The following is a 13,220-nucleotide window of genomic DNA, read 5'->3' as shown; positions in this document are numbered from 1 at the left end:
CATGTTATGAAAATTTAAAAAAATGTAGAAAATTGGTAATACTGTGAAATACATGATGTGGTGTGTATATTGCACCTTTAAAATGTATTGCACTGTTTTTGCTGTTTATTGCACAGTTTTTTTTTTTTGTTGCAGTATGTTTCAGTAGTGTTAATGTTTTTTTGGAAACCCCTGTCATGCCAGCATGGCGCAGTTGGGAGTGTGGCTGTGCCGGCAACCTGAGGGTTCCTGGTTCAATACCCAGTGGGGCTGGGTGATATGGCCTTTTTTTAATATCTCAATATTTTTAGGCCATATCGCGATACACGACATATATATCTCGATATTTTTGCCTTAGCCTTGAATTAACACTTGATGCATATAATCACAGCAGTCTGATGATTCTATGTGTCTACATTAAAACATTGTTGTTCATCCATCCATTTTCTGCCGCTTATTTCCTTTAGGGTGGGTGGCGGGGGGCACTGGTGCCTATCTCAGCTACAATCGGGCGGAAGGCGGCGTACACCCCGGACAAGTCACCACCTGTATTAATATATGCTCATTTTAAACTTTCATGGAGAGAAGGAAATGATAACTAAGTCAATTGACCAAAACTGTATTTATTAAACAGTTATTAAGCAGTGGCACAAACATTGATGTCATTTCCAAAACAGAAAGTGCAAGATTGTCAGAGACATTTTAAGTGTCAAATAAAAATGAGCTGCATAATAGGAAATCAAATAGTATTCGTTCTTCGCTATGCGGTAGGTTACTAAGGACGTTGTTAAATTGTGTGGACTATTTTTTTCATACGGTGTTGATGCGGAAATGTTTGCCTCGGCATTTTGTTGGTGTGGCACTGAACGGAGATGTTGACCAGCAGAGTAAGCACTCTTCATTCCCTAACAGGTGACTCTTCAAATGATGCTACATATTAGCAGTAATGCTACTTTTGGTATCAACGCCTTTGCGCCACACTTAACAAGTTCGACATATTCCCACTTGAAGCCAAACCGCCGCCAGACGATAAAACCCCTGCTGTTTTTCTTGGGAATTAATTCTTCCTTCATTCGTACCTTCTTTCTCTCATATCACTACTCGCACGGGTCCGCTAGCATCACAGCTCTGTTCCGCGAGGGCGTATATGTATGTGGCGTATGACGTGACAGTATGTGACGTATGTAAGAAGGTGAGCTTGTCAGTGAGAAGGAGAGACAGGAAAGAGCGAGAAGAGCCTGTAATGTAATCCCTGCAGCTAAAAGCAACTGCGTGAGAACGTATACTCGAATATTACGATATAGTCATTTTCTATATCGCACAGAGACAAACCCTCAATATATCGAGTATATCGACATATCGCCCAGACCTAATGTATTACATTGTTTTTGCTGTTTATTGCACTGTTTTTTTTGTTACAGTTTATTTCAGTATTTTTATTGTTTTTTGGAATCCCCTGTCATGCCGGCATGGCGCAGTTGGGAGAGTGGCTGTGCCAACAACCTGAGGGTTCCTGGTTCAATCCCCACCTTCTACCATCCTAGTCATGTCTGTTGTGTCCTTGAGCAAGACACTTCACCCTTGCTCCTGATGGGTCGTGGTTAGGGCCTTGCATGGCATCAGTGTGTGAATGTGTGTGTGAATGTGGAAATAGTGTCAAAGTGCTTTGAGTTCCTTAAAAAGGTTGAAAAGCGCTATACAAGTATAACCCATTTATCATTTACCATTCTAGTACCCCCTACCCCCTGAGAGGAGTTGTACAGTCTGATGGAATGTGGGACAAACGAGTGTTTTAGTCTATTAGTTCTGCACTTGGGATGAAGCAGTTTAGCACTGAACAGGCTCCTCTGGCTACTGATAACGGTATGCAGAGGGTGACTGGCATCATCCATGATGTTCAGTAGTTTTATCACAGTCCTGTTCTCCGCCGCCGTCACCAGTGAGTCCAGTTTCATTCCGATCGTGGAGCTGGCTCGCCCGATCAGTTTCTTCAGTCTGGAGCTGTCTTTCGTACCAAAAGTTTAAAACGTCATATTCTGAGGAAAATGATTGTACATACCCGATTTGACGTTTCTCGGGACCATATGCTACGGTCAAACATTACCACCGACTGTGTTAAGTATTGCTTATAATGCAGTTGGTGATATTAGATTAGTTTATTTCAAAGACGACAATGCAATTTCATAAAACACATGACTACACATGGTTATAAAAGCAAGAATTAACCAGAAGGCTGGATTTCATCTGTAGTCCTCTAGCCATGATGTAATAAAGGCAGTACAATTACAATTTTAAAAGAAAAAGAAAAGAAAGAGACAGAAAGAGAAACAAAGCACACAATACGTATACAATATGTTAAAAAATAAAATACAACATTAAAGCATAACATTTATCTTAGCATCAAAACAGGCTCCTCAGGTACGGAGTTCCACACATTTGCGCTTCTTACTGACCCGGCTGATATTAGTTATATATATATTGAATACATAACAGCATCCCCACATGACAAATTAGGCAATGCACAAAACTGCTAATTTACATGTATAAAAAAGGGGTCACCTGATTTTTTTTTTTTTAATTATTGATGTTGAGAGTGAAATCCAGAATCGCTTTGAAGCCGTCCGGAAGTCGTTTTCCATGGCTTCCCCGAACTCTTCCCATGTCCGAGTTTTTGCCTCCGCGACCGCTAAAGCTGCACACCGCTTGGCCCGTCGGTACCCGTCCACTGCCTCCGGAGTCCTATGAGCCAAAAGAACCCGATAGGACTCCTTCTTCAGCTTGACGGCATCCCTCACTGCTGGTGTCCACCAACGGGTTCTGGGATTACCGCCACGACAGGCACCAACAACCTTGCGGCCACAGCTCCAATCAGCCGCCTCGACAATAGAGGTTCGGAACATGGTCCACTCGGACTCAATGTCCCGCACCTCCCTCGTGACATGTTCAAAGTTCTCCCGGAGGTGTGAATTGAAACTCTCTCTGACAGGAGACTCTGCCAGACGTTCCCAGCAGACCCTCACAATGCGCTTGGGCCTGCCAGGTCTGTCCGGCATCCTCCCCCACCATCGCAGCCAACTCACCACCAGGTGGTGATCGGTAGAAAGCTCCGCCCCTCTCTTCACCCGAGTGTCCAAAACATAAGGCCGCAAATCCGATGACACAACTACAAAGTCGATCATGGAACTACGGCCTAGGGTGTCCTGGTGCCAAGTGCACATATGGACACCCTTATGTTTGAACATTGTGTTTGTTATCGACAAACTGTGACGAGCACAAAAGTCCAATAACAAAACACCACTCGGGTTTAGATCCGGGCGACCATTCTTCCCAATCACGCCTCTCCAGGTTTCACTGCCGTTGCCAACATGAGCGTTGAAGTCTCCCAGTAGGACAAGGGAATCACCCGGAGGAGCACTTTCCAGTACTCCCTCGAGTGTACCCAAAAAGGGTGGGTATTCTGAACTGCTGTTTGGTGCGTAAGCACAAACAACAGTCAGGACCCGTCCCCCCACCCGAAGGCGAAGGGAAGCTACCCTCTCGTCCACTGGGTTGAACTCAAACGTACAGGCTTTGAGCCGGGGGGCAACCAGAATTGCCACCCCAGCCCGTCGCCTCTCACTGCCGGCAACGCCAGAGTGGAAGAGGGTCCAGTCCCTCTCGAGAGAACTGGTTCCAGAGCCCTTGCTGTGCGTCGAGGTGAGTCTGACTATATCCAGCCGGAACTTCTCTACCTCGCGCACTAGCTCAGGCTCCTTCCCCCCCAGTGAGGTGACGTTCCAAGTCCCAAGAGCTAGCTTCTGTAGCCGAGGATCGGACCGCCAAGTGCCCTGCCTTCGGCTGCCGCCCAGCTCACAATGCACCCGACCTCTATGGCCCCTCCTATGAGTGGTGAGCCCATTGGAGGGATGACCCACGTTGCCTCTTCGGGCTGTGCCCGGCCGGGCCCCATGGGAACAGGCCCAACCACCAGGCGCTCGCCATCGTGCCCCAACTCCGGGCCTGGCTCCAGAGCGGGGCCCCGGTGACCCGCGTCCGGGCGAGGGAAATCTGGGTTCATTTCGTTGTAATTCCATAGAAGTCTTTGAGCTGCTCTTTGTCTGATCACTCACCTATGACCTGTTTGTCTTGGGAGACCCTACCAGGGGGCATGAAAACCCCCAGACAACATAGCTCCTAGGATCATTGGGACACGCAAACTCCTCTACCACGGTAAGGTAGCAGCTCAGAGAGGTGCACTACCAACACCGTGTATGGTGCGGATGGTGTTCTGCTGACTTCGACTGCGGATGTTGTGGATCGGTGGAGGGAATACTTCGAAGACCTCCTCAATCCCACCAACACGTCTTTCTTTGAGGAAGCGGTGCCTGAGGAATCTGTAGTGGACTCTCCTATTTCTGGGGCTGAGGTCGCTGAGGTAGTTAAAAAGCTCCTCGGCGGCAAGGCCCCGGGGGTGGATGAGATCCGCCCGGAGTTCCTTAAGGCTCTGGATGCTGTGGGGCTGTCTTGGTTGACAAGACTCTGCAGCATCGCGTGGACATCGGGGGCGGTACCTCTGGATTGGCAGACCGGGGTGGTGGTCCCTCTCTTTAAGAAGGGGGACCGGAGGGTGTGTTCCAACTATCGTGGGATCACACTCCTCAGCCTTCCCGGTAAGGTTTATTCAGGTGTACTGGAGAGGAGGCTACGTCGGATAGTCGAACCTCGGATTCAGGAGGAACAGTGTGGTTTTCGTCCTGGTCGTGGAACTGTGGACCAGCTCTATACTCTCGGCAGGGTTCTTGAGGGTGCATGGGAGTTTGCCCAACCAGTCTACATGTGCTTTGTGGACTTGGAGAAGGCATTCGACCGTGTCCCTCGGGAAGTCCTGTGGGGAGTGCTCAGAGAGTATGGGGTATCGGACTGTCTTACTGTGGCAGTCCGCTCCCTGTATGATCAGTGTCAGAGCTTGGTCCGCATTGCTGGCAGTAAGTCGGACACGTTTCCAGTGAGGGTTGGACTCCGCCAAGGCTGTCCTTTGTCACCGATTCTGTTCATAACTTTTATGGACAGAATTTCTAGGCGCAGCCAAGGCGTTGAGGGGTTCCGGTTTGGTGGCCACGGGATTAGGTCTCTGCTTTTTGCAGATGATGTAGTCCTGATGGCTTCATCTGGCCGGGATCTTCAGCTCTCACTGGATCGGTTCGCAGCCGAGTGTGAAGCGACCGGAATGAAAATCAGCACCTCCAAGTCCGAGTCCATGGTTCTCGCCCGGAAAAGGGTGGAGTGCCATCTCCGGGTTGGGGAGGAGACCCTGCCCCAAGTGGAGGAGTTCAAGTACCTAGGAGTCTTGTTCACGAGTGGGGGAAGAGTGGATCGTGAGATCGACAGGCGGATCGGTGCGGCGTCTTCAGTAATGCGGACGTTGTATCGATCCGTTGTGGTGAAGAAGGAGCTGAGCCGGAAGGCAAAGCTCTCAATTTACCGGTCGATCTACGTTCCCATTCGCACCTATGGTCATGAGCTTTGGGTCATGACCGAAAGGATAAGATCACGGGTACAAGCGGCCGAAATGAGTTTCCTCCGCCGGGTGGCGGGGCTCTCCCTTAGAGATAGGGTGAGAAGCTCTGCCATCCGGGAGGAGCTCAACGTAAATCCGCTGCTCCTCCACATCGAGAGGAGCCAGATGAGGTGGTTCGGGCATCTGGTCAGGATGCCACCCGAACGCCTCCCTAGGGATGTGTTTAGGGCACGTCCAGCTGGTAGGAGGCCACGGGGAAGACCCAGGACACGTTGGGAAGACTATGTCTCCCGGCTGGCATGGGAACGCCTCGGGATCCCCCGGGAAGAGCTAGACGAAGTGGCTGGGGAGAGGGAAGTCTGGGCTTCCCTGTTTAGGCTGCTGCCCCCGCGACCCGACCTCGGATAAGCGGAAGATGATGGATGGATGGATGGATGGAGAGTGAAATCATCTTACAATACAAATACGATATTTATTGTACGTCTGTGCATTCATTGTACACGCTGGGTATGCAGTCAAGAGGACGTCATGTCATTATGGACTTCAAAGTTCAAGCTTCACCCACAATCAACCAGTGTCTGCTTTATGTGACATAATGGGAAATAAAACATTTGAACAAGGGTCCAAAGTACAGCCCTGGCCTTGTCTTCTGTTGGCCTGCGGCATATTCAAAACATAATATAAACCATTGAATGGCAACATTAAATTTGCCCTTGTGAATGAATATTTCTGTGAATGTTGTCTGCCTATCTGTGTTGGCCTTCCGATGAGGTGCCGACTTGTCCAGGGTGTACGCCGCCTTCTGCCGTATGCAGCTGAGATAGGCTCCAGCACTCCCCGTGACCTCATAAGGGACAAGCAGTATTAAATGGATGGATGGCTTTCATCAAAACATTACAATGATTTAGGCATAGTAGAGTGACCAAGTTGGGCAAATGTGTAGTAACGTCCAACCGCTCTAAACAGAAATAATCTGAAACCTATAGCACACAAACGCGTGGTAAAACACATGCACAGGAAAATGTTGCAATAATTTACCCGTTGCAGGATCAAAAACAAATGAACAAGAACAATCCTGTAAATGCTAATAAACACACACAAACCTTCAGAAAATCTGCATGACACAAACGTTATATATAAGTATATCTGTCGGTAAAGATCATTTGTAAATATAGTATTTTTTCATTTATGATATTTAACTGTTTATCATGTTTTTAAACTATTTGGGATTAGCTTTGCATGTTTGATAAACAAAAACAAAAATATCAGTGTTCACTGCATTTGTTTTGTCTCCCAGGTCAAGGTGGGGATGGCGAAACCTTGCGGTATGGTCAAACCTTGCCATTTGGTGAAGCCTGTATCATCATCCCGCATCACTGGGAGATACCTGAGCCACCAAAAGGGGTTGCCCAGTTTACCTGTGCCTCCACTGCAGCAGACCTGTGAGCGCTACATCACTGCCCTGGAGCCCATCGTTGAGGTGGACGAGCTTACGCACACGAAGGAGCTGTTGGATGACTTCCAGAAACCAGGGGGCGTTGGAGAAAGGCTTCAGAGAAATCTGGAGAGGAGAGCATCCAACACGGAGAACTGGGTGAGGCCTGAACTGAATCACATAACTTACATCAGGAGTGTCCAAAGTGCTGCTATTGAAAAATTAGAAATGATTCATTATCAATAACTTGCTCTGTCATCTGTAACACAAAAACTAATATGATGTTTTCTCTGTTTGGATGTGAAGTAACCATAGTTAATGGGTTAAGTAACCATAGCTAATGGTGAAGTAATCATTCTTGATTATACCTTTTTCAGTATTCAGGCCTTGGTGGAAACATTTTAGACACCCTGACTAATGTGATTCTTGCACTGTTATAAAGTTTTTGTTCTCAACACATTAGGCATCAACTTCACCAATGAGTTGTGAGATTTTTTTTAAAATTATCTTTTGTTTTTAGCGACTCATCCAGTCATACATTCTCTCTGATCTGGTGTTCACTGTCTTTTTTGTAGTTGTCAGAGTGGTGGGTGCAAGTGGCCTACTTTGACTACCGTCTGCCTGTGGTGGTCCATTCAAGTCCAGGGTTGGTTTTACCTTGCATGCACTTCAGTGACAAGCAGGGACAAATCAGGTGATCACACATTTCACACATTTTTAAGTCTTATCATTCACTATACCACCTTTCTCCATTTAAGAATATTCAATAAGACTTATATGTATAGTTGTTCTAGAGCAGAGCTATTCAACTGAATTGTTTTGAGGGCCACGGTTCTATAAAGCTAAGGACTAGAGTGTTGGACTACCCCCCTCACAATGTTGTATATGCCTTGGAACCGGCATCCTCTGCAGAGGATATTTGATTTTTGACCATTTATTTTGTCCAGCCCTGTCCATACAACAGGACATACTCTAGTCAAATATCCTCTAGATCAGTGGTTCTCAACCTTTTTTCAGTGATGTACCCCCTGTGAACATTTTTTTAATTCAAGTACCCCCTAATCAGAGCAAAGCCTTTTTGGTTGAAAAAAAGAGATAAAGAAGTAAAATACAGCGCTATGTCATCAGTTTCTGATTTATTAAATTGTACAACAGTGAAAAAACTTGTTGAAAAATAAACAAGTGATTCAATAATAAATACAGATTTCTACACATAGAAGTAATCATCAACTTAAAGTGCCCTCTTTGGGGATTGTAATAGAGATCCATCTGGATTCATGAACTTAATTCTAAACATTTCTTCACAATAAAAGAAATCTCTAACATCAATATTTATGGAACATGTCCACAAAAAATCTAGCTGTCAACACTGAATATTGCATTGTTGCATTTCTTTTCACAGTTTATGAACTTGCATTAATATTTTGTTGAAGTATTATTCAACAAATATATTTATAAAGGATTTTTGAATTGTTGTTATTTTTAGAATATTGAAAAAAAATCTAATGTACCCCTTGGCATACCTTCAAATACCCCCAGGAGTACGTGTACCCCCATTTGAGAACCACTGCTCTATATGACATCACTGTAGTGTTTTTGGTAATCTACTACAAAAATGTTAGTCTCTTCAAAGTTTTTTTTTAACTGATCTCTAAAAACTGGCTATTTCTGTTAGTACACTTGAATTGGTATATTGTGTTTTCGTAACATTATTGTTATTCAGGACTACCGCTACTCAAAGTCTAAATGGAAAGCCTGGGCTGAAGGGGAACTGCACTTTTTTTTTTAAATTTGCCTAAAATTATCAATCCTCGTGAGAGATAAAAAACATGTTTCTTTTTTTTTTATTTTATGCATTCAACTTCGTATATAAAAGTCTGCTTACAATGGAGCAAATTGGGGCTATGGCGTCATTGTGTCTATCGTGTCTATTTCCATAAAACCCAATAAATAACCATCCAAAAAACGGCAACAATACTCCATTTACTTTTCCTGACCTAAATATTAACCAAGTGTCAGAGATTTTTTAAATATAAGCACTAACTAAGGACTTACATTTAGCGGCGCCTTGATCGAAGAGATGTAACTTTATTTTGCTGCTGTATTGACATCATGATCTGGTGAGCTGGTTTCTCGCCTCAGAACTTGTGAAAGTTTATTCTAGAATATAAATCATGCCTTTCACGTTGATAGTAAAATGATGTTGACATAAACTGAGAAGTTGGTACACTTTGACAGCCAACATAGACCCGGAGATGCCGAAAAAGAATAAAAGTGAATAGACGCTTGGTTACACCCCCCCTTTTTGGTTGTGAGTATTATGTTTATTTTTCATATAAAGGGGAATTATCAACATCCTAACAGTTGCCATACGAGTTAGAGCAGATGATGTACAGTAAGCGTTGTTTTATTGTGATTGTTGTCTATCATGATGTCTGTAGTCATCAGTAATCAGTGATTTTGAAGGAAAAAGCGAACGTTGTGATGCGTTTGTGAAATCAATGCGCCACTTTATGCTTAAAACGACCAACATATGTAAATATGTTATGAGTGTGTCTGCTACTCTTTATAGATATACTTAAAGTGTATATAAAACCTTTATGGCGGTGTTTGGATGTATATAGTTTGTATAGGCAGAATGAAGCGACTCCCGTAAGCCCCATTGTACGCAAACTTTTGTTTGCATTTATTTACTAGTTTGAATGCATTCAAAAAAACATGTGTGTGCTTATCTTCTATAAGCATTGTGAATGAGATTCGAAATACCCCCCAAAAAGTTAGTTTCCCCTTTGTATCAATTAGCCAAACAATAAATAAAAATTAACTTGATAACTTTGCCAGCATCTATAAATTGCCATGTGTTAGTTTTTTTTCTTTTGTCGCCTCCAATTAGGGTACAAGAGGGTAGCAATAAAAGTCTCTCAATCCTCCTATTGCACCAAGCCAAAACGACGGATTACATTGAAGAACATAAAAAACATAGACTATACCTTGTTCACCTACCACCTTCAGCTTCTTTCCCTCCCTCGCAATCATCAGTCAGTGACCTAATGGACGATTACAACAACAGCCTTAGCTCATTCTGGACATCTATGCTCCACCAAAAACCCTTCACCCGCTCAGCTCCCTGGTACACTGACCAGTTCAGGGTCATGAAAAGGTCGGGCCGTGCCCTGGATCGTGCCAGCAAAACATTTAGCTTAATGGTGCATAGGTTGAGCTTTCGGGAACACCAATATTCATATGCAAAAGCTCTGTCAACAACCAGGTTCGTCTACTACTCAATAATTATCAACAACAACCCAGGCAATTCTAAAAAAAAAAAAACTAAAAAAAAAAGTAAACCATCTCCTCATACCACATTTACCCTAATATCACACATCTACAACAATAACCTGCAACCTTTTCCCTGACTATTTTACACGCAAATTTACCTTACCCGCTCTTCTCTCACACCTCGCACAGCTTCATTCTTGACATCCCGACAACTTTGGTTGCACAACATGTTACACAGCTCACACCTGCAACGCAGCAGGAGGTCGAGAATATTATCTGTACATTAAAATCATCTACTTGCTCTGTAGATCCTATTCCCTCTCCTCTGCTCAAAAGTTACAACAAATTCATTAACCTCACACATAATCAATCTCTCCCTCAAAACGAGTAGTTTTACTGCTCTTAAAATAGCTCTTATCAAACCCCTTCTGAAAAAAAACAAACCTTGATCCCAAACCGCTTTTAAATTACAGACCAATCTGTAAACTTCCAATCATATCCAAAACTCTCAAATGCCATCTCCTCTTAGCTCCACAATAATTTCAACAGTCTATATGAATAATTCCAATCCAGTTTCCGCCCCTCCCACAGCACAAAAACAGTAATGAATGGGGGAGACATGTTTGTGGGTGCCTCATTGAGTCTGTTTCTGTTGTTTGGCTGCATTATTACTATTACCTCTGTATTTTTACTATTACTTGCCTATGCTACAGTAGACACTATTTTTAATTAATGCACAGTACATACACTATATTGCCAAAAGCATTTGGCCACCTGCCTTTACTCACATATGAACTTGAAGTGCCATCCCATGAAATTGTCCAAAATGTTTTGGTATCCTGGAGCATTCAGAGTTCCTTTCACTGAAACTAATGGGCCAAGCCCAACGCCTGAAAAAGCAACCCTACTCCATAATTCCTCCTCCACCAAATTTCACACTCGGCACAGTACAGTCCGGAATCAGAATCAGACATACTTTATTAATCCCTGAGGGGAAATTAAAATGTTCAGCACAATCCCATTCAAAATCAGACAAACATTACAGGGGGACAGAACAGGGTTGCTGACGGGTCTGCCAACTTTCGGCGCCACTTACAAAAAAGGTGAGATACAGGTAAACAAGTGGGGGGACATTAAAAATAAAAAAATGTAGCGTGTTCCTGGCAACCTCCAAACCCAGACTGGTCCATCAGCTTGCCAGATGGACCAAGCGTGATTTATCACTCCAGGGAGAAGACGTCCCCACTGCTCTAGAGTCCAGTGGTGACGTGCTTTACACCACTACATCCCACGCTTTGCATTGGACATGGTGATGTATGGCTTAGATGCAGCTGATTGGCCATGGAAACCCATTCCATGAAGCTCTCTGCTTACTGTATGTGGGCTAATTGGAAGGTCACATGAAGTTTGGAGCTCTGTAGCAACTGACCTTGCAGAAAGTCTTTGCACTATGCGCTTCAGCATCCACTGACCCCTCTCTGTCAGTTTACGTGGCCTGCTACTTGGTGGCTGACTTGCTGTTGTTCCCAAACTCTTCAATTATGTTATAATAAAGTTGACTTTGGAATATTTAGAAGCAAGGACATTTCACAACTGGATTTGTTGCACAGGTGGCATCCTATGAAATCCCTGAGAGCGGCCCATTCTTTCACAAATGTTTGTAGCAACAGTCTCCATGCCTAAGTGCTTGATTTTATACACCGGTCCAAGTGATTAGTACACCGGATTCTCATCATTTGGATGGGTGGCCAAATACTTTTGGCAATATAGTGTATGTTGTTTACATTATAGTTGATATATAAATGTATAAACAAAATATGTTTTGATGAAGGCATGAGGTGGAAATAATTTGCTGATAGTTTTGTACCCCAACTCCAAAAATCAAATGGCGCCCCTAATGTAATACACACACATATATTATTTAGACTTCTTGTCAATTAAACCTAATAGTATTTAAGGTTTGTTGTACACTCTGTGCTGGAAAATAAATGTAACTAAGAAAGTAACTTGTGATCTAACTTGGTTATTTTTGAAATAAAGTAAAAAATTAAGTACTTTAGTTACTTTTTAATGGAGTAAATGTATCCCTTTTTCAAACTAACTGTGGCACCACTGGTCGCTAATATGCAGAGCACAAGATGTAAATGGAATATTGTTGGAAGTTTTTTTTAGAGGGCTTTATGGGCAGAAGAGATAACTCCTACTAGCTACAATATTAGCCGCTTAGCACGAGCCATATTTTACAGTTTAGAATACACAAGACAAAAACATATGTTTTCGTGCCTCACATAGGGATTCTGAATGATAGGCACAATTAAAAAAAAAAAGTGCAGTTTCCCTTTAAAGATGACGCCAGGTCGAGAAACTGCACTGAAAATGTTCTATTCATTGTCAGTTAAAATACTTGGCAATATGTAAGCATTTGGTAAAATGCATTTTGGTTATCTATTGATGCATTTTGTGTTGTTTTCCGTCATGCAGGTTTGCTGCAAAACTGATTGCAGGTGTTTTGGATTTCAAGACAATGATAGACAAGTGAGTAAATTCAATTTTAACATTCTTTATTGTATTTTTTTTTTTGTAGCCCGAAATCGGCTTGTTTGGGCTCCAGCTTACCAATAACCCTAATGAGCTAAAGTGGTATAGAATATAAATGAATTTACTATCTTTTGAATAGTTTCCTAATATTTGAATATCGCCATATAAATACAGGCAGCTTACCTTTAAATGATTCAAATTGCATTTTGAGTTTTTATTGCTTTGGTCAAAATTGGCAAAAGACTGCTTTAAATAAATGTTAATAAAAGGAAACACAATCACAAATGTTTTCATTTGGTACACTATGATTAAAAGTTCCAAAACCATTCATATTATTATCCAATTATGTATATTTATCAGACACTCTAGGATTTTGTGGTAGGGGTTGGGGGAAATTATTAATTCTTTTATATAGATGCATTGATTCTGAATCGATGGACAAACGTTTAAATAGTGTTTGATGGTTCAATAATGTGGATTGAGCGCGGAACTACA

At 43.2% G+C, this 13,220-nt stretch overlaps 1 protein-coding gene across 4 annotated transcripts in view; it reads left to right on the top strand.

Annotated features, from left to right (window-relative positions):
* Positions 1 to 13,220, top strand: part of crata (carnitine O-acetyltransferase a) — a 53,754-nt gene that overhangs the window by 1,759 nt on the left and 38,775 nt on the right. For all 4 annotated transcript variants that reach the window (XM_061876774.1, XM_061876773.1, XM_061876775.1 and 1 more), the window contains exons 2-4: positions 6,774 to 7,070; positions 7,487 to 7,605; positions 12,669 to 12,722. In XM_061876774.1, coding sequence (XP_061732758.1) covers positions 6,774 to 7,070; positions 7,487 to 7,605; positions 12,669 to 12,722 — 470 coding nt within the window. The remainder of the gene's footprint in view (positions 1 to 6,773; positions 7,071 to 7,486; positions 7,606 to 12,668; positions 12,723 to 13,220) is intronic.

This window comes from Nerophis ophidion, linkage group LG17, assembly GCF_033978795.1.
Source record: "Nerophis ophidion isolate RoL-2023_Sa linkage group LG17, RoL_Noph_v1.0, whole genome shotgun sequence".
Lineage (NCBI taxonomy): Eukaryota > Metazoa > Chordata > Actinopteri > Syngnathiformes > Syngnathidae > Nerophis > Nerophis ophidion.
Note: the sequence above shows the minus strand (reverse complement) of the source record. Positions and strands in the feature narration are given on the sequence as shown.